At 40.0% G+C, this 27040-nt stretch overlaps 1 protein-coding gene and 2 long non-coding RNA genes across 3 annotated transcripts; 2 read left to right on the top strand and 1 right to left on the bottom strand.

The window, feature by feature from the left end:
* Positions 1-1437: 1437 nt before the first annotated feature.
* Positions 1438-13831, top strand: LOC121906337. Its single transcript, XR_006098597.1, has 4 exons — positions 1438-1790; positions 2519-2601; positions 12677-12818; positions 13640-13831. It is a non-coding gene; the product is annotated as an uncharacterized LOC121906337 (long non-coding RNA).
* Positions 3345-18924, bottom strand: LOC121906336. Its single transcript, XR_006098596.1, has 3 exons — positions 18165-18924; positions 13143-13260; positions 3345-4267 (listed from the first exon to the last, which is right to left on the bottom strand). It is a non-coding gene; the product is annotated as an uncharacterized LOC121906336 (long non-coding RNA).
* An 808-nt stretch (positions 18925-19732) lies between these two features.
* Positions 19733-25569, top strand: si:dkey-82o10.4 (uncharacterized protein LOC797793 homolog). The gene is made up of 5 exons (XM_042425148.1): positions 19733-20649; positions 21793-21864; positions 22246-22372; positions 22895-23039; positions 24679-25569. Exons 1-5 carry the CDS (start codon positions 20215-20217, stop codon positions 24761-24763), a joined length of 864 nt encoding a protein of 287 aa, XP_042281082.1. The 5' UTR covers positions 19733-20214; the 3' UTR covers positions 24764-25569.
* Positions 25570-27040: the final 1471 nt, after the last annotated feature.

Raw genomic sequence — 27040 nt, 5'->3', positions numbered from 1 at the left:
TGTTGACAGTCAGCAGATAAATGTATTAATTGTGTGGTGTTCAAGGATTAATTTGCATTTGATGTTTGATGTTTGATTTTCATGTCTGGGATTGGAAACATCCACATCATATGTGCGAGGAGAGGGGAAAAAAAACTGAGCAAACAGAAGAATAGTGTGGAAAGCTGTGAGTGTGTTTACAGACTGAGCAGGCAAAGTGTAGCTCGACTCTAAACTCTGTAGACTACATATTCTGTGTGGTCCTCTTTATACACTTTTTCACATTGTTCTTGATTTCTCCATACAAACTGCAACCTAAGTGATAAATGCTATTTGTTTATGTTACTGTTATTAAATGCAACATGCAAGCGTTCTCATAAGATTTGAGGTTTTACATTTTGCCTCCAATCATGCTGTACCTGATGCTCAGGGTTGTCCACTGCAATTGCAAATTAAAAATATGATTTTTTTCTGAATGTCAAGATTAAACACTGGTGTATTTTGTGGGAAATTAGTTGTTATATCACAGAAATACTTTTGCCTCTCACTGAAAAACTAAATGTGATTTTAAGTCAGGTTTGTGTATTAATAATGCAGCAATTTACACAGCATTTCTATTTTGTTTCTGTTTTGATCTGTTATTAAACCACCATTTATTTGGAACACATGACAAATTACATTTTCATCAAATATATAAACACCATTCATGACTTTTTTTGTGCCCCACCCCCACACTTATGAAAGGAAACCTACGCCATCGCTGAAAACAGTGGGATCCCGGAAATACCTGGATGTGACGTCACGTTTGCTGCGCTTAGCTGTTACCTGCCATATGAGAGCAGAGATTAAAGGCTATTTGCAACCTCAGAGTTAGCAACGAGGTCACTGGAAGATATAAAGAGTTAGATAACAATCAGTGAGTCTGCAGCCTTTGTTGTTTGTTGTTCATGACAACTGCGAAACAGACAAGTATCACATTTTATATGAGAGAATGTGTGCGTAATGAATAATATGGAAAAAGTACCGTTTAAACTGCTCACCTATATTTTTTCAGATTTTTGTTATTACTGTCAGAGAAGCCAGAAATTAATGTCTGCCTCCTTGAAGAATGTCCCAACTCTGATTAAGTTATTTATGCTGCACTTTGTCATTTTTGTATTGCATATACTGTTTTACTTTATACTGTGTAACCATGATTTCAGGTCAATAAAAAAAAGAAATGAGTCATCCACTGTAAAAAGAAAACCAGAGCGACAGAGTCCAAAGAAATGCAGCCTAAATCATTCTTTAGAGTACATTCTTCCTTTCTCCTATTTGTTGGAAAAGTAAAAATCTCCTGAAAAAATAAAAAATAAAAAGCTAAACCGAAAATCCACACAGCACAAGATATCACGAACCATCCTTCACTCTTTCTGCCAGAGAGAAAAAGCCTCTCCATCTCATGTCTCAGGTTATTTCAGAGGGTGGCGGGGGTTTTTCAATCGCCAGAAGAGCCCCTCGTGCTCCACCAGGGCTTAAGTGATGACACAGAATGATTATAGCACAGTTAAATACCTGGCCTAATGAGCCATTTAGCCCTATTGACATCCGTGGCTGTCTCAGAGGTGGAGCGAGTACCACGTACATGCTCCTTAATCAGAACCGATAACACCATTTAGCCTTCAAACGCTAATCCTGACTCCCGGGCTCTCTCTGGAATCCACTGTGATTTCTCTGTACTCACGCTGAGAAACTTCATGCCTGATTCATTTTCAATTCCACTCTTCCTGCACAGTTGTAACTTCGCTGTGGTTTTACAAGCATTATGACTGGTGAGTTTTTATATGACTTTTTTTTTTTTTTTGCACAGGATGTTGCTCAATATCTTTTAAAACGATTTGTGCAGAGAAGATCCCTTGTGCAGGTTTTGGTGTAACAGTGTTAACGTAGATAATTAAACCACAATAAACTGTAGGTATTTTTTTTTTATTATTGAGGATGTTTTGAAGGTGTAAAAGCAGACAGTGGAAAACCTTTATTGTCGGTTGATTTCCGTTTCATAGCCTACAAAAAATGAAACTGAAAAAGTGGTGACAAGTACTTCAGGTAAATTTGGAGCATTTCATTAAAAACACGTGCCACAACAAAGAGAATGAAAGATAAAGTTTTAACCATGGGCACTTGTTGAGTCAGAATGGTGTGAATGTTTTGATATTATTCAAGTTACTGTAAAAATTATCAGCCCTCACCCTCTCAGCACCGTGAGAATATCTCACATGTGCATATGAAACCGTTGTCTTTTTTTCTCAGCGCTACATCGTTTCACAGGTTTTATTTCTTTAAAAAGCAAATCAGTTTGACCGGAGGCAGAGAAAAAGTGAGCACTGCCTTCCAGCTCCATTACAAAAGTTTACCTGAAAAGATTTAAATGTCATATTCGAGGAAACGCGCCAGTGTTATATCAAGCACAGACAGGATGCACAGGCTGAGTTCTAGAAAAACTTCAGTTTGATATGGAATAAACTGAACATCATCTACTTTTGTGTCTTTGTGGTTGAAGGGGAGTGAGAGAAAAGAAGAACGACTGAGGTGAAACTTTGCTGCCAATCTGCTCGTCTTCACTTCTGAATGACGAAAATCAAGGTCAGTTAGACAAACACACACACACACACACACACACACGCATACGGGCAGGCACACACAAAGAAAAATCGACAAATACACTCGCAGACACCTACACGTCGGGCATTTACAGCCACCACATGTGAACATGAGCGTGCATTCACCTGAGAGGCACACACACACACACACACACACACACACATATATCACCTCCAAATGAAATACACACCACAAATTAAAAAAAAACTTTAACACACTTGCACATATACATGCAAACTGTAAGCCCAAAATTCTCACTACCCCCTAAAGAAACTTTACTCCCTTACACCTACACGCTGTAATACACACACACACACACACACACACACACACAAACAGGCACACAGGCACATGCCATGCCCACAACACACACGACCTTTAAACCATCCCATATACTCCCACACTTTCTGTCTCTCTGCCACACTATCGCTCTTTGTCTCTCTCACAAGTTTGTACTTAAAGTATCTGTAAGGACCTTCACTGACATAATACATTTACTGGCTCCAAACCTTATTTCTAACTTAACCCGAAAACAAATTTTTCATTCTCAAAGAGCCCTTTGACCGGCCAGAACGTCCTCGCTTTCCAAAACCGTCTGCAAAAATATCTATACTTTCCAAAATGGAATTCACTTTTCAGAAATGACTATACTTATTTTTAAAAAAAAACACTTTCCACACGTCCTCACTCTCCCAAAATGTCTTAATTTTCCAAAATATCTTCACTGTCTTCACTTTACAAAAAAAAGGTACACTTTCTAAAAAAGTCCTGAGTCTTCACACTCTCTAAAGATATTCTCACTCTCCAAAAATAATCGCCAACAATGTTCTCACTTTTCAAAATGTCCCCAATTTTCAAAAATTTCAAAAAGTTCTAGAAAAAGGTCTTCATTTTCCAAAATTGACCTCACTTTTTTTCACAACAATGTCCTTTTTCCAAAAACTGTACAAGAATGTCCTCACCCTCATTCAAAAACATCTGCACTTTCCAAAAAATAATATATATTTTTTGGCAATTCTGAGATTTTATTGTTATTTTCTTCCATTTAACATGAAATACAAAAGACGTTACAAACTTGAGGTGCATTTGTTTGTTCACTTTGACAAAAGTTCATAGGTTTATCGCCTTCCTTCCTCCAAACAGTGACATCCAACAGGTAGTTAACTAGTCATCAGACGGCGGACATCTTTAGTCACATACAAATTCTTCGTCCCCAAAAAATCAGTCTGATGTTGGATATTCAGCGTGCAGAGATAAATTAGTTAATTATGTCCCTTCAAAAAGTCCACACTTATAAAAGATGTCCCTAATTTCCAAAAACTAACCTTAAACTCAAAGTCTAAAACTCAAACCGGTCCTCACAAAGATAGAAGTACAAGAACACACACGCCAGTCTGAACATACAGAGGTGTTGTCTTCACGCGGAGCCTCTCTGGTCCCGATCGGTTCGTCAGTAAATCTGGTGTCCAGATGGTGAAAGAAGGAGACATCAGACTGTCGTTCCTAAAGAAGCAGAGCCACGTGAATCTCTCATCCACCACCGTCCCTGCGGACCAGCAGAAGTGTCTACCGGGCCACGTCTGCCTGCTTCTCCAAGTGGCCACAGGGGAGGGCCAATTAGCAGTTCCCATGGAGAGGCGCTGTGGCCCTAATAAGAGACGGAGGGAGAAGGAGAATCAATTAAACCTGCGCTGACCCCCAGAAACAACACAGGAGGATCCGTCTTTAAAATGAGACAGCAGCGGGCGGGCTGGATTTAAACTCATGTCCTGGTGAATTTTGACAACGCTGACCCGATTTCAGACGTCAGCGTGAAACAGTGAGGTTGTATGATGGAAACAAGATGAGTCAGGATGTGCAGGAGTTGTGGAATTAGAAGGCGGTGGACGGATACGTTTACCTGCAACTCTGACAAAACCTCTGTGTAAAAAACAAAACGAAACGTGGTGACATTTTATTTTACGGGTCTGCAATTTCCTAAGAATTTACCTAGAAACATACCCGTACATACCTACAGTATGTAATTTCGCGGTTCTCTCTTGGAAAATAGTCCACGTTCTGAGACAGTTACAGTGTTTGATTTAGTAAGTTGTGTGGATTTTTATAAGCAGTTGTCATTAATTTATAATTGGAAATGTTATTATCCACAAATTTTGAATTGCATGCCTGTCTCGCCTGTAGACAAACTTCTGACAATACAGGTTAATCCAGGTGTTAATTGGAATTAATTAACTGAAAGTGTAACAATTGAACCTTGTCTCCGTATTCCCTATAATTACTACTAAATGACATAGTTATTTCCAGGAACTTTTCTATAAATACACAATTACATATGAGCTCCTTTCTAGGAAGTTATAGGACAAATTTTCCACTTGGAGTGAAGTGCACAGCCATACAATTTGATACTTTAAATCCAAATTCAGACATTCGAATGGATGGATTAGGACAATATACCAACACATTTTAGATATTAAAGATTAAAATTGCCCTGATGATTTCATTGGACCTCTCAAAAGTTGGTGGTTTTGCAAATTTAGCACGATACAGAGGTTTTCCTTCACCTACACCTCCCTAATTTGTGTTGTTAGAACAAGAGGAAGGGGATGCTGGAGAAATTAATAAATTAGAACATAATGAAACAAAAAACACACATCTTACAATGACATTGCTCTGCAAGATACAACAGCTAAACAGTAAAGTGTGATTTTATATGATGGGACTAGCTAGTCACCCAAATCGCATTTGATTAGATAAATGTATGGATCCAGGTTCAGGATGAGTAATAATGAGGAATATTTAAATGTTTTATAGGAAGAAAAAGAGAGATTTTGTTATAAAAATATTTATTTATTTATTTATACTTTTTTTGCCATATTTTTATTGCAAGAGATAACTGAACAATTACCACAACAAGACAGAATTAGGGCTTGGAAAATGTATTTTTTTATTTCAGTGTGTCTTTAAAGGCATTTTCAATTTCTGACAGATCATTTAGGTTTTCATGGTGGTTGTTATGATGTCTGTAGAATTTCATATATCAGCAATAACTTTTGAGACAGTTATCTGCTCCAGACGTGGCTGTAAGTTGAAGCCTTTGTTTGTTAAAAAAAAAGGAAGAAAAAAAAAGCTCAACAGAAGGAAGTTGACGTATGAGTGAAAACTTGTAGATATGCAGTGCATTGTGGGTAGTTTCCTCTCATTTATGTTTTGGGAGTCGTCAACAAAGAACCAGCAGAGGCACCTCAGGAGGGAGGAGAGGCTAATGAAAAGTTTGATTATCTGAGTTGCACTCTGTTTTCCCCAATAATTCATACCAGAAATTAAATTCTGCATACAGTTCTCTTAATTTGACTTTAATTAAACAATACGCTATAAATGGTACTTTAAATGACCAAATGTTCCCATGTAGCCAAGCAGAAGGTCCCCAGCCATTAAGAATGATATAAAGTTGGTCTCAGGAGGGGGCGGATGGATTCTGATCTGCAGGAATGACAGCTGATGACTTCAAAAAGTTAATTAACTTTTCAATTAGGACTGCATCTGACATTGCAGTTGTATCAGCTATAGAGAACAACTCGGCTGTTCAGGGAGAAGCAGACTTGTGTAATAGATTGATGCACTTCAGTGTCTTTGAGCACTTGAATAATGGTTTGTAATGTGAGCATGTGGCATTAAAGCGGTTGTACTGACTATATTTGTTTTAATTTTGACATTAGATAGATGCTTTTATGTTTGTTATCATTTGTTTGGTGGTCTAAGAGCTCACTCAGGTAGACTACATTTTGCTCAAATATAATAAATATACTGTACAACAGTTTGTTGCTGGTAAAGCAAAGATGTTAAATACTGTAAAAGTGGTCATTTATAATGTAATGAATGAATTTTTTTTATGATTACCATTATTGCTATATTATATAAATAAGCACAATTATTATTATTATTATGGTCTTTTTTTGTTGCTAAAAACATGAGAATTAAATATATTCTAATGCACACCTGTTAGACAGGTGCTTGGGAGAATGAAATATTATTTTTTTAAAAAGTTGTAATTCCAATTGTAGGCAACTGTCAAGCAAAAATCTAACAACAAAGCAACATTTTTGTCATTTACACATTATTTTATATTATTTAGCATTTATAAGTATTGTCATTACTGTAAATCTGCTTACAATTGCATTATAGTGCATTATGAACAAATTCTAAGTGTTTATACTTACTTACTACTTATGTAAATTTTGTTGATAACGCACTATAATGCAATTGTAAGCAGATATACAGTAATGACATTTCTTAAGTGTTTATTGATGCATTTGTCAACAATTATAATTTCTCCTATGAAGCATCAGTAAAGAGTTAATAAATGATTAATAGCACAGCTGTAATCATATTTAATGATACATGAATGCACACATTAAAAAAATCCTTACAGTGCGTTATAAAACATTTATACCCATGTACAAGGCAAGTTTATTTGTATGGCACCTTTCAACAACAAGGAAATTCAAAGCGCTGCACATTCAAAAAGAGTTAAATAAAATCAAAATAAACAAAAATATAAGCTAAAATGGAATAAAACAGATAAAATAGGGACCTGACAAAAAGTCAAGAAGTATTTATAAATAAATGAATACTTTATTGATACGTGTAATCTGCAAATATAATAAATACATAGTTCAGATCATATTTCATATAATAAATAAAGATATAATTCACAGTATATGATTACAACTGTGTTACCTTGTCAGTCATAATTATACATGAGTTACAGATGCTTCATAGGAGAATTTGTAGTTACCATTACATTAATCAATACTTAATTTCTGCTTATAACTACACTTGCTGTGTTTCATAAACAGTTTAAACAGTTTATCCATTGTTTATACACTTCTTAATGCTAAACATGGGTGTTAAAATAAAGCATCAGCCTCCGTAAATCAATACTCACTTACTTTTGCTTTTACTCTGCTTCAACTTCAGCAAAGTGATGATACTCTTAAGAAATACTCATCATCATCATTTCAGCTGGTGTTTGTTACATTACATAGCAGCCGGTGTGATAACAGGGCCAAAACTGGTGATTAATAGACAAAACAAAAACAAAAAAAGAATAAATCTGTAGGTTTCTGCATGATAATCCATCCATATTCTCCTTGTAGAGGACAAACTGCCATTCGTGCATCCTCCATGATATCAGATCAAACATCCTCACCATTTGCTTATAGCCTCTCTCTTCTTGAATACAATGTTTTCAATTAGCGCGTGGTTCCTCAATTTTCGGCTAATATTAAGGCTCTAATTGAAGTGGCTGGGTGGCTGTGTGCACTGACGTGGGGACAATGTGCTATGTGTGGCGCTAGTCATTAGCCTGACAGTGCCTTACACCTGGGGTTCATTCAGAGCACGGGTCAGAGGGCACGGGAATTTGTACGATAATTATTGACAAGCAGATGTTATAAAATCATTTATGGTAATGCAATCATAATAAATGGGCTTTGTGTAGCCGGGCAGATGAGCGGAGGGGGAGAAAGTTTAAGAGAGAAGGAGGAGAGAAAGGAAGGAAATTTACACCAAGCTGCTGGAGTGATTGCATTAAAGTCCATGTGGATGATGAAAAAAATGTATGGAGTAAAGAGCACCTGCACGCAGCACACACACACACACACACACACACACACACAAACAATCATATACATAAATACAAACCTTGTGAATGGTAAAGAATGGTGGATAAATCTGCTTTCACGTGCTTTGTCGGCTGTTGGCTGGCTTTGGCACAATCAAAATCTGAAAAATTAGCGATCATTTAGCTCAGACGCATTCAGATCTATTTACATCCTGCATATCAACCTGATGTGATGTTATGTGGCAAAAAATAGCATCTCTCCACCTTAAGTGTGTATGTAGGTAATTTTGCTGCATGTCTAGTTGCTTTTGATCATAACACCGCCATTTAATTATAAAAATAACCTCTATCCCCAGCATAAGGAGGCTCCTCACAAATAAAATATTAGGAACTAAAAGGGGTGGGGGGGGGGGGATAGGTGTCTTTACATATATTGTCATTTGCTATAAGACACCCTATCTGTCTCTTGAAATGTGTTAGGAATTACCGCCAATTCCAAAAACATGCATTAGCCCCCACCTTAGGTGCAATAGTTCTTTTTACAGCGGGCAAATATCGCAACGAAACACGGCTGTGCGAGGCAGCTAACCTGGCAGCTGGCGGAGAATAACCCTGCACAGGAAGAAAGCAACCATGTTATCATGCACACACATGTGGCCTGGGTAAAGATTAAGCCGTATTCATCCCTGGCTGCTTCGCTCTCTCCTGCCTCAGTCCATCACAAGATATGGCAGCCGTTCAGCCAGGAAGCCAGGAGAGGTGCCATGGATTTCACGGCGTTCCCAAATCAGGCCGTCTGGAGACTCGGGCGAGGTGCTCCACCGCTCCGCAACTCGCCTCGGCTTTCCCACAGATCATAAGCTCTGTACTGATGCCGGGGGTTTGGAATTTTGTTGGAAGGGAGCGTTGGTGCAAAACAGAGGCTCCCCTCCACCCACCCTAACACACACACACACACACACACACACACACACACACACGTACCCTCAATACAATCCCCTGTTGTGTGCATGGAATTGGGAATCATCTGCTGATTCATGCTTTCTGAGGACTATTGTTCCGCAGTGTGTTAATATTTTCTGGGAGTTTTTTTTTTTTTTTTTTTTTTTTTTAGGGGAGTGGATTTACTTGAATGAAAGGCAGAGTGTAAGAAAGAAAATGATCATTTAGCATGGAGAAGTGAGGGATCATTGCATGTCCCTGCTGACATGTACATTATCACTGAATGGGGCCGGGGGCTCAGCATGCTGTTGGCCTTGACTTGGGAGAGAGGCTTACACCCCGAGAGCTACTTAGGGGCCTCTCGGTGCTAAGCTGCTAATAATTCCTGCAGGTCCCTTAAAAAAAGGAGAAACACAAAGGGGAAACAAAGTGATGAATGCCGGGTGTATGGTAATACATCAGGCCGTGTTCACAATGAACTGGAGCCTTTCACAGAGTAGGTGTGAGCGGGGCGGCGAGAGCGGTCCACATTAATAATAATGAGAACTATACTCAGCAGTATTTTGCTGAGCAAGGCAATAAGGCAAGAAGGGAAACAGAATAGATCTACAAGGAAAGGTGAGACTCCAACAGTGTTAAAAGCTGCAACTAACACATTATTGTCTTGATTATCAGTTAATCACTGTGTCTATAAAATGTCAGAAAATACTGACAAATGCCCATTATAAGGTTAATATTGCTTGTTTCATACAAACAACACTAAAATATTAAGTTAACTCTCATATATGACAAAAAAAGTAAGAATAAGAATATTTCGAATCATGATTATTCAATTACCAAAATAGTTGTCGGTAGACTTCCTGTTGATGGACTACTACTAATTGTTTCAGCCCTCTCAAAATTTCTATAAGGAAGAGCATATCAGAGCTGCAACTATGTCAATAAAAACATTAAAAAAGGCCAAAATGTGTCAATTTAGTTTGGCAAGAATAAGAAGCTGTTTTGTGTTTTCGTGTGTTATAAAAGACAGAAATCAAAGAGCTTTGAATACATAGTAACACACACACACACACACGCAGGGTGACAGCATTGGTGTAAAAGTCAATGAAATTTTTGCTCATTTGCAACAGCTGTTAGGTGGTAAATCATCTTTTCCTTTTTGTCATTTGAGTCACACTCCTCATCGAGGGTGTTTGTCACAAAAAAAAGGAGGCTGGTTTGCACTTTGCAACAGTAATCACAGGTTGTTAAACCAAAAAGAAATAACATTTAATGGTATAAATTTATGGTGTGAACTTCAGCGATGAAGTCTCATTGTGTGGTCTAAACTTTTTTAATGGAACCAAATGAAAACAAAAGGCACTCCGCGTCGTCTTGAGAGAGCTCAGAAGCGATGCCAAAGGAGCCAGGTAATCACAATGGTGTATCCAGGCATAAATGATTAGCTTACCCATCTGAATATTCAAGGTGATGCCCGAGCCATTTGTGTTGTGCTTCCTACATCCTCGCTTCACCACACACAGATGAGGAGGAGGGGGGGGGGCGGGGGGGGGGGGGGGCTGCGTTGCTGCAGCGGCGAATCCAAAGTGATTTCCCTGTGTCAGTAATTTTTTATTTTCGAAAAAGCCAGTGGTGCAGTGTATTAGTCATAATTTATGTTTATCATCCCTTGTACCCTGACTGACTTCAACAAACCGTTTAACACTCTTAGCATATGTGCATATGGTTGCTTTAATAGCTATTCTGCATGGAGGAGCACTTTAAAGACTCTAAATCATTTCTTTGGACAAACACTAATGAATTATGTCACCACAAGTGCGATTCAAAAGTGCAGGGAGAACCAGTGGTAATTATTGGGAGGCTCAGAGATTTTAATTATCAGGATGGGCTCCTTCAAAGTGTAGCTAACAGGATTCAGAGGGAGGACGGGACACGTCAGTCATTAGATCCTCTGACGGAGAGAAAGTCAACTGTGAGTGTGTGGAGGGTTTCACTCCCAAATTGATCTCACTTACAAAAGCTTGAACCCCTCTAGGAAATATCTCATCATTTAACAAGAATCTCTATATTTTAAAACTACATTGTGAAGTGAGAAAACTATTTTTGGTGTTTGTTCATGAATCTGTGTTTTTGAAGTGAAAAAAACACAGATTTGGTGCCCCCCCCCCCCCCAAAAAAAAACAACAAACGCTGTGTCGAAGCCGCATTGTTGCCGTTAATGAATTCATCAAATGTTCTGTTTGTTTTCTTGCGTGTGTCAAGGCCTCACGTCTCAGGGAGAACAATAGTTCGAGCAACCTCTTGTACACTAATAAAACATCACACTTCCTCAAGGCTAAAGCTCACTCGTACTCGCCGTTACACGCGCGCAACTTTTCGGATTTACCTTTAAAATGTGAGAAAGAGAGACGTAACTCCCGCAGTAGACATGTTTATCTGTTAATGAGAGGAGTTCTGTTATGTGTGGACACATTTATGCTGATTTTAAGCACCTTCTCTTGGCTCTCTGGAAATAGTAACTTGTTTGTCAAGAGCAGTGCTTGATTTTTTTTTTTTTTTTTTGCTTAATGCATTAAATTCTGCTTTAATTTCATCTCTTAATTTTTTTATTATATTTACTGACATTTTATTAAGTTTGTTTATGAAACCAGTGACAGCTCTGAAGGCTCTTCTCACCACACGGTGTGTATTTATGTCTGAATATGTAAGCAGGACCGTTATGAATGTCCTGAAATCAGATTTATTCCAGTAAAAATATCCTCATTCCAAATCATTAAAAAAATGGCAACAAGCTGTGTTTTTCCTTTTTTTTTTTTTCACAGAAAAAAATAGCTGAAATATGGCATGTGAGAAATGTGCAAGGTGGCCGTCTTACAGAAGGTGTAGAGGTGGGATAAATTTAATTACAGCTTCAAATATTCATTTGGCAAATATATCAAGGTTGGAAACACAGGCCCAGAAATGGCAAGCCAGCCTGGCAGGCGCTCACAATAGCGGATGGCAAATGACAGTAATCCATGAAAAGAGACCAGACATTTATAGAATTTATAGAAGGACTCGCCATTCCAGATCTCTGATTTTTGTGGGATTTGCTCATCGGCATGTTAAATGTAGGGAAATATATATATAATAATCCCGACCTGTTTTTCACCCCATTACTTCGGTTGCTAAATTTCCAAATTGATTTAGGTTCATTATTGAGCCACGTGTGGAAACACATTTTGCAAGAACTTACCTGAATCTTTCCTTTCTTGATCAAAATTAAGTTATCCACACATTAATAGACTTTGAGTGTTACTTTGTGCTTGTGAGTTGTCGTTTGAAGAGAGAATATATTGGCTTCTATGTATAAAAAGGCTGAATGTAAATGACAGTTTTACCAGCAGCTAAAAAAACGAACTGAACTCGGAGTCATACCGATACTTTCAAGGAGCGGTTAATACTTTCAAGACAGAAATGAGCCATCTTCTCTTTGTGTCTTTTGCTCTGCAGGCCTCAGACGGTCACTCGACACAGTCGCAGGAGCAGGAAGCGCAACACGTGAGCCTCGCTGCTCTCTGATCTAACACGCTCGCTGTCTCGTCTCCAGCTGTGCAACGGGTTGTAGCAGCGGCACCAGCGAGCTCAGGCACAGGTGAATGCACACCAGGGCACTTCCTCTTCCTGTGACAGCGAGTGAAGGCGGCCTACTTTGCCTCCGTTATCACGCTTTGCCCTGCGTAGGGTTGATTTAATCAGCAGGTTTTCGGGGGGGGGGGGGGGGGGGGGGGGGGGGTTAAGGAGGGAGAGAGACTGCCTTACCTTCCCGAGCCTGGAACCGGAGGAGAGCACGGGGGCGGTAAGTGGTTCTCCGAAGACCACACAGTCACAGAGAGTCCTGGTACTGGTGCCAAACAACCGCCCCATCATCCCCTCCTCCCACCGACAACCAGATTAGAGTAGATCAAACCTCACCCACCTCACTTCCACCTCAAGGGGGCTCCTTCTCCGATGCTGCTGCGGCTCCGAGCAGGAATCACTCTCAGGAGGAGAACACGGGGCGTCAGCTGGTGCTCAGGTGCTGGTGTGGTTGAGTTCTAATAATAAACGGGTACAAAACAGTTAAGTCAAGGATGGAAATTGACAGTGACCTACATTACTAAACCCACAAACCATCTTTAGTTCATATCTTTCCTGCATGCCTGCATCATTGTAATTAAGAGCACACAGTAACTGCACGCAGACAGCTAGTGTGGTGGAGTAAACTGATGAATATTTCTGATTTTAAAGCTACACAGATAAGAGATAATCGTTGTTTTGTTGCTCTCTACGATGTAGCATGATAACAAGCTAACTTTGAACCAGCTCATGAGAGATTTTATGTTACGATTGTTAAAGAGTGAACACATGTCTCATATGTCTTCCCTGGGAAAAATGTCACACAGGAAGTTATGTGTTTTGTTTTTTTTTTAACAGAAACCTTTGTTTGGTTTACGAGCACCACCTACGAAGACTTGGATGTCATCGACAAAAAAAAAAGAAAAGAAAAAGACGTAAAAAGTGTTGGAGTCAATGGCTTGAGTGACAAGTGATTGCTGAATCAAGAAACCAAAGAAAAAAAAAACAACAACAAAGTAAGCGCCTCACAGATTAACACACGACTTGAAATTGCGACTTTAAAGTAGTCGAACCGCTGTTTTTACTTGAACTTTCTTGACGAGCCTCTACCTGCGCGTCACCTCTGCGAACGTTAACACAACAGCGGATCCGCCAGTGGCTCACCGCTGCTCGAATCAAAGATGCGTAAGAACTGAATAAATTTGTTTGCCAACAGGAGCCAAATCATCAAACTGCCTTCCACCCTCCTGCTGCATGAGAACAGTCCGTGTGGAGGTATGGGAGACGCTGGCGGCAGGAGCGGTGCTGCTGGTGCTGGTGGTGGTGGTGGTGGGGGTACTAATCGGGAAGGGAAGGAGGGATGGATGGAGGAGGAGGAGGAGGAGGAGGAGGAGGAAGAAGGGAGGGTTGATAAAGCCTGATCTGTGCCACCGGGCATTTATGGCTGGTGGGGAGGCAGGGGGACGGGGATAGGGGGAAACGGGTGGGAGGAGGCATTGTCTGCTGTGTCCGCGCGTTTATAGGATTGAGCTCAAGTTTCCTTTGTGTTTCCATTTTGTTGAGGGATTATGTTCTTTGAGAGAGTTGTGCAAGCAGGCAGGCACACAGAGTGGAGGCGGAGAGAGAGAGAGAGATGGAGAGAGAAGGAGAGAGAGAGAGAGGATGGGTGAGGTGGTGAGATGGGGGGGGAGAGAGAGGCATGAAGAGGGAGGGAGGATGTCTTTGTTCAGAGCGTTGATCATGAACAAGACAGATAGCAGAGGGTGTGTGTCTGCATGAGTGTGTGTGTGTGTACAAGTGAGTATATCAGTGTGTATGTTTTTGTATGCTAGAGAGAGTGTGTGTGTGAGTGTGTGTGTGTCAGGGAGAGCGAGCAAAGCAAGATGTCAGGACATGTAACCAGCCATGTAACAATTTAAAATCAATTTGCCTCCCAAGAAGGAATTGCTCTGCGAGACATTTTTTCCCCTCCGAGCGTTTACAGGACTTTCATTCTATCTAAATAGATATCAATTACATAATCGCTTTTCTTCTCTCCGCCTGGCCGCCGACCGGCTCCGCAAAGTTTGTCACACTGAGCGCTGGTGTAATTGTCCCCCCGCGCATAATGTTTTGTGATTGCTTGTGACATTAGCAGTGTCATTGATTGTGTCTTGTCAATGTGTCTTCATTACAATGGGGCGCAGTTGTAATGAAGACACACACACAAAAAAAAAGCTCTGACTGAAGCGAGGAGGGGCGGGAGGTGGAGGTTGAGTTCGGTGAGGTCTGATACTTATTTCTGAATCGTGTCAGCCAGTCGACGTTTCATGTCGGGGAAAACCGCTTCTTTTCCTTCAAACGCGCCAGTCCCCAAGTCGCATCCAAAACATTTTTTTTTTTTTTTTTTGCTCTCGTTAATCGATTGGTGATGGATGAAAGTCTGCGCCTCTTCGCAATTCATCAAAAATTCAAATAGAGAAAAAAAAAAAGTAACTGGAAGTCTTAACTGGTGATAATCTGAATGCTGAAAGTTTTCCAACTCCTCTCATTTAAAAAAAAAAACAAAAAAAAAACATCCTGGTGTCTTTACCTTGTTCCAACCCCACTGGGGTAACCACGCACCCATTGTGTTTTCCTCAACTTGTTAAAACACCACATGGTACATTTGCATAGGATAACCAACATATAGAGAATCATTTGCATGCCTGAAAGTGCACTTGAGTAACCGTAATTACACGTGACACCAATTACTCTGTTACTTTGTATTAAATTATAATGGAAAATTCCACTAGAGAATTGGAGCCTAATTGCATCTTAATTTGCATAATTTTGCATATTAATCACATCTCAGATGAATAATAAATTTCAGCAGATTTTTTAATTTATGCATAGATACAAAAACAAGTTGAAAAATAATTTGTGAGTGAAAAAAATCAGGAACTATTACTTAGAGCATTTGTGCTAATTTCTCTCATTACCCAACGCTCAAGTCAAAGATATCTTTACTCTTGATCAACAAGCTCCGCGTTCTGAAATCGAGAGTTAGTCAAAGCTTCAGTAGGAGAAAAAAAAAGAAAAAAGAAAGAAAAGAAATGGAGAAACATAAATTTTTGGAAATATCCATGCATCAATTTTACATAAAACTTTGTGGCTCTACAGTATTTAAAGCTCTTTCAGCACTGCAGAGATGCCAAATGCACTCAACAATGATAATTCAAATCACTTTCTGCCTTTTCCCTGTTCTCACTCTCGCTCTCTCTTTTTTTCTGGCCAACACCTGTGCCTGCTATTGTGTGTGGCTCCCTGCCAGCAGACACCAAAATCCAATACCTGTAGCCCAGATTCAATTCAAATGTACAAAAAAACAAATCATATTTTCAGATTTAACATCCTATCTTTTACAGAGGAAAGTTGACCAAGTTGTTCTCAACTTGATGATGAAGAGAGGCGAAACTAAATCCTGTTCTTTTATAAATAAAGTTGGAGTCAGAAGAAACGAGAAAAACAAACACATTATTATATGTTTTTATGAGGCCACACTGTCCGAGTGAACACAGTGTTTCCCGACCTTTCGTGACCCTTTGACACAAGTTAACTTTTTTTTTTGTTTTCTGATTTAATTGCAGGTAACATTCAGACAAATATAATGATTTGTGGAGAGTTTGACAAAATAAAATCACTTCCTTGTTCCCTCAATCAACATACACTCTGTTCTTTACTCTATAGTGAGCAGTAAATTGATTTTGGACACTTTTTGAGTCACACGACTGTAATTTTTGCATCATTGTGGGATTGTTAGAGGAAAATAGATTACGCACCATGGACACTGCTTTCTTATTCTACTGTAGGAATTCTTGAGGGCGCTGTATAGCGGATAAATTTCAGTCAGAATTTGATCATTTGAATAAAATGAGACAGTAAATATGGTGCACTGTAGTACATAGGGAGAGATTCAGACAGCTTTTTTGTGTAGCTTTGATATGTTTCTCCTTTCTTACCCTTTTAATTGTCTCTGGACCTTCCAGATTTATTTTGTGTCCCCTTAAAGGTGTTCCGACCCCTAGGTTGGGAACCATCATCTTTAAAATGTGAAAAGTGTCACCTGATATCACTTCATGTACACCGAAGCTACAATATCATACATATATATTCATTTTTTGGGCGTCCAAATCCTGTGATTTCATCCAGAAAACATTCATTCCAGAGCATCACATGTTATTGCCGGCGTCGTCTCATCATTATTAATAAATGAGGCTCCGCATTTAGCCTTTGCTCCTTCCAGTGACCCGCCTCGCACACTCTGGGGTTCAGTTAAACACGACATCTTCATCCCTGTGAGGAGCTCAGCTGTGGACAACAGTGCCTTTCAGTGGCACAACAGAGGAAAGAGCTCAGTGAAGACGCAGGCTGCAACGTTACAGCTCACACAACCGTCTCTGTGACACTGAATCACATTTACATTCGAGGCCTTCGAAACTCTGAGTGTCCTACAGTTTCACCTTCACAGCTTAGATTGTCAAGAATAGTGAGAAACACCCAAACTATCCATTCAAATAGATTCTGAGAGTGGAAGAGAAACACAGAGAGTCAGGGCCTCGGTGCCATCACACCCACTTAAGAAATGTTTGACTAGACACCAGAAAACCTGTAAATTTTTAATGTTTTCTTGTAAAATGTATTCACTTAACTGTTTAGCTACATTCTGTTAATTTTTATCTCCCTAAATAATGGTTTAACTGCTACTTCACAGAATATACTGTACTGTCTGGGGTGAGAAATACGAAATCCCTTTATTTTATTTTAGGCTGCTTAAAACATCCACATGTAAAGATACTTTAAATATCAGAATCAGCCTTAAAAAGCGCACTGTGTGTAATTTCTGTCCATAATTGAATGTCCTCAGTTCGCCAAGACACAACACGCAGCACATGACCTCTGTGTCTTGAATGTTAGCTACAGCTGATTGATTTTTTGAGGCGGTTTAATTGGTGTTTGTGGTGTTTATTTAAGTTTGACTCTTGATTCAAACTCAGTCAACCTGTGAGGCTCAAATGACCAAAAAAAAAAAAAAAAAAAATCAGTTCATTCAATGATTTTCTTTCTTTCTGAATGGCAGTAAACAGGGATAAATGTACAGTAGTCATGACTCACTTTTCTGACTGTTGTTTGCATGTGAAAACTTAATCTCACGAGACAGTTCAAATGTTAATTATCCACATGTGAAAACCAACATGTGTCCAAACAACTCATATGTTCTGCTCCTACACGTGGGTTTTTACATATACATCCCCATTTTCTTTTCTTTCTTTTTTTTTAAACTTTCTTTTGATATCTCTCTTATTTCTTCCTTTTTCTTTTGTTTCTGTTTTTCTCTCTCTTCATCTTTTGTCATTTTCCCTACCTTTTTCCCTCCTTCTTCTCTCATTCTTCTTCCTTCTCCACAGTCTAAACCTGGTTAAAATATCTTGATTATCACGTAATAAACAGCAGCCTGGACTCTCACTCTGCACTTGTGTGTTTATCTGCATATTCTCCAAAAAATTAATCCCATCCAGAGAGGACTTGTTAATATTCTGCTCCATTCGACTCGCAGATGTAAAACGCATTCTCAACTGACACACATAATTACTGTGATACATCCCGGAAAGGTTTTCGTGTCTGAGCGCAATTTCAAATAACCGAGTGCTAATTATTGATAGCCTAAATAAAATTAGTTGGGAGAACTTCAGGTGGGCGGGGCCGCGCGCAGGTGTCTGCCGCGTGCGTGCGTGCGCGCGCGCGGGAGAGAGCGACGGGAAACGGCGCTGACCTGTAATCACCGAGAACAGCGGGGACTTAATGATGTTTTGGTCTGCTGATCAAATTTCACATTTTCGCACAATCATTTTGGGCACCTGCGTAGAAAACAAAGCCTGGGCGGAAACTGCTGGCCTGTAGGAACAACTGGTTCTGTGCGCGCGCGCGTGCGTTTGTGCGTACGTGTGTTTGTGTGTGTGTGTGCGTGCGCGCCCATGTATACACACAAAGTCACTTTCACTGGCTTTTTTAGGTGTTCTCTCTCTTTTGTTGTGTAAATTGTACATGCACGCACAGACACACTTAAAGTTTGTCTCCTACTTTTCTCAGACTTTATAACACACACACACACACACACACACACACACACACACACACACACACACACACACGGAGAGAGAGAGAGAGAGAGAGAGAGAGAGAGCAGACGAGACAGATTCATGGATATTTATCTCCCTCTACTGGACGGAAAGCCACTTTGCTCCCTGTATATGCTCCTTGCACAAGTTCTAACTAATGCAGTTATTAAGACATAAAACACTTAACCAGTAAAAAAAAAAAAAAAAAAGATTAAATGTTTGTGCAAAAGAGTGAACACATGAAATCAGGTTTGAATATGTATTTACATGTGTTACTTGGAGCAACTGAGCAACTAAAACCATCCTGAGGTCTATTATTGTTTAATAAGGGAACTAGAGTATAATTAAAAATTTTAAAATGAGTTTAACAAATGTATGAAGGTTTTATTTCTGCTGATTAAGATATACAGTGTTGCTGGTAAATCATAGAGCTGACAACCCCAGTATTTGCCTACAGTTGACCAAATGTACATTGTCAGCATTTGACCTCCATACTTCCACTTTCTTCCTTTCCTCAATTGTTCCAACTTCAACTTATTATCCCTGAGGAACTTTGATGAGCAGGTCACAGGAACACACTGGTGACTGGTGAGCAGCAGCAAACTGTTAGTGAAATACATTAAAGCAACATGAAATATTTTATGAAAAATAAACATATTTAAATATACCTCTTACACCTCACTGATCCCCACTGAGAAAGTCATAATGAACTCATGCTGTGCAGCCAAACATTGTTCAAACCCACAGAACTTTATTTGAAATTCTTCTACAAACATACCAAACATGTCAGGCTGAATTTTGGAGAAAATGTGTAAACTGCTACATTAAAATGGGACATTAATAATACTTCCATTTGAAAGAATGCTGCAGCCTTAAAAACATTTAGTCTGGGATTTGAATAAAGTGTATTAGTGGAATTACAGAATATAAACTGTCACACAGGGTGGGATAAGATGATTTTTACAACCTTAAAGCTGCTTAGGAGGGAAAAAAAATATGGAGAACTGTATATTAAGGGGTTAATTTGTTTATTTATTTTTTCTTAAACACAGCAGCAGATCCAGCAAAACACTTCCCCTACTCTGCTGGAGGGAAAAGTGAAGAGTTATTAAGACGATCCTTGAGCCTGATTGTTAAATTTCCAACTGCACTTGAAGGCAGCAGTCATGTGTGTACACCATGAGGATTATGGGTACAGCATGGGGTGAGTTGCATAAGGTTACCAAAGACAGTTGTTTTGATAATGGAGGCTGTTTCGGCGTCGGTCCTCCGTTCAATCGCAGCCGGTAACGCTGCATGCTCCCCGCTATGATGCAGCGGATCACCAGCCTCGCTGCAGGCCGGGAGCTCGGCGGGCTCGTTGCCTGCACACCCGGGGTCTACGCCTGGAAGAGAGGCCCGACCTGCAGCAGGCAACCGGCCGCCGTGCACCGGTTGAGGACGGGGGTGTGTATACGTCCTGAGCGTCCCTTCAGCGGGGAGCTTGGAGCACAGGGCCGGAGGTTGTGCAGGCGGGATGTCGAGTTCGCCGGTCAGAAACACAGACTATTCAGCTCACAGCCCGGAGCCGACGGCCCGCCGCCGGAGAGCCCCGGCGGTCAGCCTGCTATCTCTGTGGTCGGCTCACCGGATCCTATCACATGGATCCGGTGCAAAGCCATCATGTGGGTCGTTCTGCTGTGGTTTGAGGTAGACATCATCTCTTCGGAGTTTGACAGAGGAGTAAAGCAGGTAAACACTGGCGCATGAGGTCTTCTACTTACTGCTACTGTGGTAATAAATGCAGTAGAAGAAGAAGTTAAGAGCCGTTTCAAATGTGGATGATAAAGGGCCTCATATTTCCAAAACATCACCTTCTATGTTCTCCTTTTATGTGACCATGGACACTAAAAATGAGGATTTGATATGGCCACAAGGGGCTTCATAGAGGTCAAATATGAGATAAAGCAGTTGAAAAGCTTGAGGGGAGGTATTACAGTATGTATGTATGTGAGCTTAATTGATTGGTTAAATGATGATTAACCAATAGTTGATGGACAGAATATTTGTTTGCAACTATTTTGACATTTGATGAATGGCTAGGGTAATATTTCCAAGAGAAAATGTCAAAAAATGTTCCTGATTTTCTCTGTTTTATTACTTTATACTGGAGTTTGGGCTGTTGTTTAGATAAAATAAGACATTTAAGACTTCACCTTGGAGTTTGGGAACTTGTGTCGAGCATTATTCTCATTTTTCTGGCAGTTTATGGACCAAACGATTAATCAGTAAAAAATTAATCAACAGATAGTTGTCAGAGACTGCAGCTTTTACAACTCAGAAAATACCGTTTAAGTGTATTAATTTTTGTCAGTATCAGACTAAATGACTTCTGTTGCAAAAACAGTCTCACCTCAAGGTCCGTTTAGTAGCTGCACCTCATCAGCTGATGGACTTTGTCCAGCTGTTTTGAATTGTAAATGTTCAAATTTCCATTTTTCTCTGAGCATTTTGTCTTAAAAGCCGCAGTTTAAGTCTTTAGTGTTTGGAAAAAATGGAAATTTGAACTTGTATAATTACACGACAACAAGGCAAACTCAAGCTGCAAAACTGTTACTAAATGGCCCCTGTGTTTTTTCTACTGTCAAAACTATAGTTTGAACAGCAGGATATAACTTTTTTTTTTTTTTTAAGGCTAAAAGGCTTGAGGGAAATTTAACATTGTGTATTAGATTTTTGCTGGTTTAAGACAAAGGTTCTCAGCCTGGTTTGAACACAAGACATCACAGTGAACACGACCAGCGCAGCTTACAAACACCTTTGTATCGACAGGAATAGAAACAATGACTCGAGGCACTTACATCACTCACCTTGTTGTTCCTTCGTCCATTCCAGGCTTTTGTCCATGTCTCTAACATGATGTCCAGTGGCAGATACTGGGAGCTGAGGGGGATAGTGTCCAAGGAGGTAACAATCACACTGTACACACACACACACACACACACACACACACACACACAAATTAGAGATGTGTTCAAGTGCATATCACTGACTCTGCCGCCTGTGGGACGCCAGCACCATGTAGAACTTTGACACACTATATGAAAACGTACATGAAAATGAATCAGTCCAGGTACAATGAATGGCAGAGTGTTGAACTGAAACCTTAAAAATATGCTGTCACCTTACATTCAAAGCAAGCTGGAAGTCCCAACAGTATAAGAAATCCTTGGAACTTGACCCTTCATGGCAAGGGTCCAACAATCAATTGAGACGGACCAGTGTTAAAGGTTTAATCACCGCTATTGCTTGTTTTTCGTATTGATTATGTCTGTCTTGTCATTTCAGATGGTGAATTATATTGAGAAGAAGTGTCGTCCTCTCACCAAAGACCAGAGGCAACAGCTAGCAGTGTCAGTGGATGATATTATATTTGTGCTGCCGGAAGACATCTCTCTTGTTTTTGATCAATACGGTAGGTTTTTGTTGGATCGGTTTTCATGTATTCACATGAGCAGACTGAGAATACTTTGAGTGAGAAAGTGAAAACAGGACACTTGATTTGCAATTAACATCCCACCTGGATCACTTTAGGGGGACTTTAACAACTTCAGTAAACTGGTTGAATTGCTCTACTGCCAATTTGATCCTATTAGTCAAAGGTCATAAACTTGTCTGTGCTGTTTTTGCAGCGTGGACTCACATCCTTTGTCTCCAAGCACAGTATCCCTCATCAGACAGCTTGCAGTTTTGTATTCTCTGTTACTAGTCACACACATATTGGCTTTTTCCATTTGAGCAGTAGTATAAAAGTCTCGTATGTGATCACAGGCGAACAAACACACCTTTCATCACACTTTTAAGGCGTCCTTTAACAAGCCACTGAATCTTCACTAGTTGAGCATCACCTGTAGAGGATTGTAGATACATACAACATTACTATCACTCCAGCTAACTCAGCTACTGGTTGCTCTCTGGTTTCTCTTTCTGCTCGCAGGTAGAACGTTCTGCAGTGTTGTCATGAGGTTTTGGCTCCTGACGACACACGAAGGCCCCGATGACCCCGAGGCAACAAAAATCTTCAAAGTGGCCCCCAGTGAAGATGGCAGCCCACAGAAGAAAATAGTGACAGCGGTCTATGAGTAAGCGCTCAGCTCGTCATCTGCGCGCATCACAAACATGACATCCATCTAAAAGTATGGATTGCTGTCAAATCTCTCCTCGCAAATCAGTCCCACACACATTTTTCTTTACTAGAAGCTCATTTTTGATCATTAATTTGCTCAGATGTTCTTTGCCAAAATCTCTGTTTGCTTTATTTCTGCATATAGAGTATGCTAAATCACAATTAAAAGGTGGAAATATTTACTTAGAGGCATAATTATATGTTGGCAAAAGCTCAAAGTTACATGCAGGCCTGACAACATATGGCATGTCTGTTGTTGTTGGGTTTTGTTGGGAGCCACAGATACACAACAACTGATGGTGGTGAGTTTAATGTTTTTCAAATAGATGCAGACGTTATAATTTCGGAAAAATGTTCCCAAGTGTCATGTGTGGACGGGGATGAGAGATTTTAATGCATCACCTGGGAAAATGTTGAAAGAGACACATTTAGTTTAAAAAAAAAAAAAGAAACATTAATAGAAATGCTGATGTGAAGAAAAGTAACCAAAAAAAAAAAAAACACCACCAAGCAAGAAACAATACTGATAGAACACACACAGGTGGTGCAGTGAAAGCAGCACATCAGTCGAGCTGCCGCAGCATCAGTTACAACAAAAAACCCTTTTATACAACCTCCTTTTATACGTATGTGACTCACCGCTGTTCCCGGCAGTCACTCTTCTCCCGCTTGTGCACCTGGTGCCAAATATAAGGCGAGCATTGTGGCGCTTTCCGTAAAATGTCCTCATATCTGAATAAAGCTCGATGCAACGGATAGCGACGTTTGAATGAGCCAAAGCCATTACTTTAGATAGATGAAGCCAGCAATGTTATACATACTTCACGTCTAAAATGGGATGTTGAGTGTTTGCCAAAAAGTAAAGAATCCAGTTCTGTTAGTGCATCACTTCAGTTGCTCTGATTTGGGTCTAAAGAACCGCTGACATGATTTGCCACTGAAACAGAAAAGGGGAAATAATTTCACTCCCGGCGCATGCAACAGTCAAAGCCTCTTTCCATTTCCAGTCAGTAATCCTGTTAGTTGTTGGACCACATGGTGTGGCTATTCTACCTAATGCCCACCTATCTAGTTAGCCAGATTCTCTTTCCTATTGTTTCAGGTCTTTAAATCCCTTCTGAGAAAGCCGGTTACACTTCAAATGTTAACCCAAAGGCTTGCGAACAGACAGTTTGGCAGGATAAGGAAGCCGTTTTTCAGAATTTTCACCTCATTATTTTCAAGGTGAGACAGGAAACAGAACTTTGTTTGAATGTCAGTGTAAGTCAATCCGCCTTTTCCCCCTCAAGGACTAAGAAGAGTTTTAGGATGCTGCTCTGCAAAACTCACATTTTACTTCTTAAAAAAACAGAAATAACTGTCATGACAATTAACAGAGAACATGACGGGGCGTCCCGTTGGCCTTGAGGTTTAAGATGCTGACTGTTTAATTTCAGTGTCCTGGGATCGACATAGTCACGCAGCTTTTAGTCACTCCTGTTGGTTGGATGGTTTTATTTCCTGTTAAATTGTCCTGGAACCGGATGTTCATGTTTTAAAACGAGAGTGAATTATCTTAGTTCCTGTTAAAATCACGTATGCCTCCTTCCTCCCAGATTCCACCGAGAGCTGACGACCGGAGCCTCTCCCGATTGGACAGTCACCACCGTCTGGCACTGGCACTGGAAACTGTTTGAGTGATTTGACTCAACGCTGCAAGGTCATCAGGACACGTCAACGGACTAGTGATTGATTGATTGATAGTGACTGAATGAAGGACAGCCTTCAACTGGACAACAGACAAAGCAAGCAGCAGATTAAAGAACTGTCCATCTGGATCACATGAAACTGAACCACAGCAGGGACACTTTGCAGATGACCTCAGAACTTTATATATATATACATGACCCTACTTGAACATCCTCCTTTGACCCTCGTATGCCTTTGAAACACTCTTCCAGTGATTTTACACAGTTCCCAGAAAGTCACTTACTGTAGCGCCCCTCTGATCTGATCCACCTGCAGAACACTATCAGCTTAAACATATGAACAGATGTCATTGGAGGAACATTCAAAAAATATTAATGTATATAATTAATATTGTTAAAATATGCTACAAGTCTGGGTTGAGTGTTTTGACAAAAAAAAAAAAATCTTATCTCATTCCACTCACTAGCTTTTTTTGGGCTTTCAGCTGCGTCTCATGGTCTTCCTCAGTGGATGGACTTTCATCAGTTGTTATTACATAACATAAAGTATTTGATCACATGACAACAGGCGTTCATATATGGGACCAAACCTCCACATCTACTGTAGGTCACATGACGACAACTGAGCCATCTCTATGACAACTGAACACCTCCATCATGGCTGAAAGTCACAGCAAAGCTACTAAGTGGACCTAGAGTTAAGTTTTTTTGTTTTTTTTGGCAAATCACAATTTCCAAAGTGACGATGAACTCTTGATACCTGTTAAACCGATACCTCATATGAATAAACTGCTTGATAACCGTATCAAATTGTACTGTTGATCCTTTGATTTACACAGTCTTACAATTAATACTCATCTCCACTACAGCAACAGTATGTGTCTCTGACATAGCAGTGATGACAAGCAAAGGGACTTGGACATGTAAAAAAATTTTTAAAAAAGCACCAGTGTCATGGATGTTTTAGTCAAACCGTCTTAACTCTCTCCACAACATGTCAAAATAATATAAACGTATTAAAGTACAAACTGACACCCGACACTTGTCGCTGCGTGATGCGCTACAAATCAAATATGACCTGGCCTCAACTTTTTTTCAGCGCTCCAATGACGCAGTGAAGCGTCAACCAATGTCAATCATATGTCTTTGTTTCACCATTTCCACTCTCCGCACAATTCCTGTTACGTTCCATCTAAAAAAAAAAATGGAAGAAAAACTGATTCTTGTCATTAGCCAGTTCCCTGTTATTTAACCCTTTTAATTTACTGTGACACTAACAAAAAAAAAATGCATCTTGGCAGAGGGTGGCAGCTGTTGTGGGAGTACCTGGTATGTAACGTACATTTTTAAACACACAATGGCTACCTGTGGTAGTGTGTTATTTAATAATACATATTCACTAGCTATTAAAGATAATTGCTGTTTTGTAGCTTTGTCGCTCGTAGTGTGAACACCCCGTTAGGAAGGTGGCACACCTGCAAATACTTTCTCTACAGTCCCTAACTCTTCTAACATGAACAGGCTAATGTAGCTCTTCATTAGCATTAAAGGTGAAGTCCTTATATTCCATAACTGTATTTTCCACATGTGATTCATGAAACATATAAGAAGAAACCAAATATATTAGTGTTCTGGTACTTCTGACAACAACCAACAGGCAACAAAGTAATCCATTTTCCATAGCGAGCAGGAAGGGGGGCGTATGTTCAGCTACATGGTTGTCGGCGACGTAGTTGACTGCAAGTACAAGAGATCACAACACGATTCCTACACCAAGTGAAAAATAGTTGTAAAGCATCGCTGCGAGCAAGAGTGACAAATTCTAGCAGAAAATTCCCCCACCAGACAAAGTAACTCAAACGCAGCCTGCGGTCGTTGCCAGAAACATGTCAGTCGTCAAAGACATTACAGGCTCATGAATGCCGCGTGTCATCCCATTCTGTTAAAGCTCTCCGCAATATTATTAATGTTGACAACATATCTGACAAACAGAGGATTCTGTCATTAGCGGCCGCTTATTCATGCATAATGAAATATGCCGAGGATTATTCTAATTTTTTTTTCCTGCATAGTAATATGCGGTCTGTGGAAGTTTGCGTGGGGGGGTTTTTTTGGTTCCAGTGGAGCATCTCGCAGACTCGTAATGAGATTAAATGAGTGCGGTTAGCTTAGCACATGTCAATATGCTCATGGGTTATGGTGAGAGCACATTAAACAATTAGCCACGCCTGTGCATCACTCAGTTTAATGGAAATTAACAAGAAAACAA

Source organism: Thunnus maccoyii, chromosome 10, assembly GCF_910596095.1.
Source record: "Thunnus maccoyii chromosome 10, fThuMac1.1, whole genome shotgun sequence".
Taxonomy (NCBI): domain Eukaryota; kingdom Metazoa; phylum Chordata; class Actinopteri; order Scombriformes; family Scombridae; genus Thunnus; species Thunnus maccoyii.
This window is presented reverse-complemented; position numbering and strand designations above follow the sequence as displayed.

Coding starts and splice junctions, on each gene's coding strand:
- si:dkey-82o10.4 (XM_042425148.1), top strand. CDS start 20,215: ATGCTCCCCGCTATGATGCAGCGGATCACCAGCCTCGCTGCAGGCCGG. Junction 20,650..21,792: donor TTGACAGAGGAGTAAAGCAG/GTAAACACTGGC, acceptor CGTCCATTCCAG/GCTTTTGTCCATGTCTCTAA. Junction 21,865..22,245: donor GGGGGATAGTGTCCAAGGAG/GTAACAATCACA, acceptor TTGTCATTTCAG/ATGGTGAATTATATTGAGAA.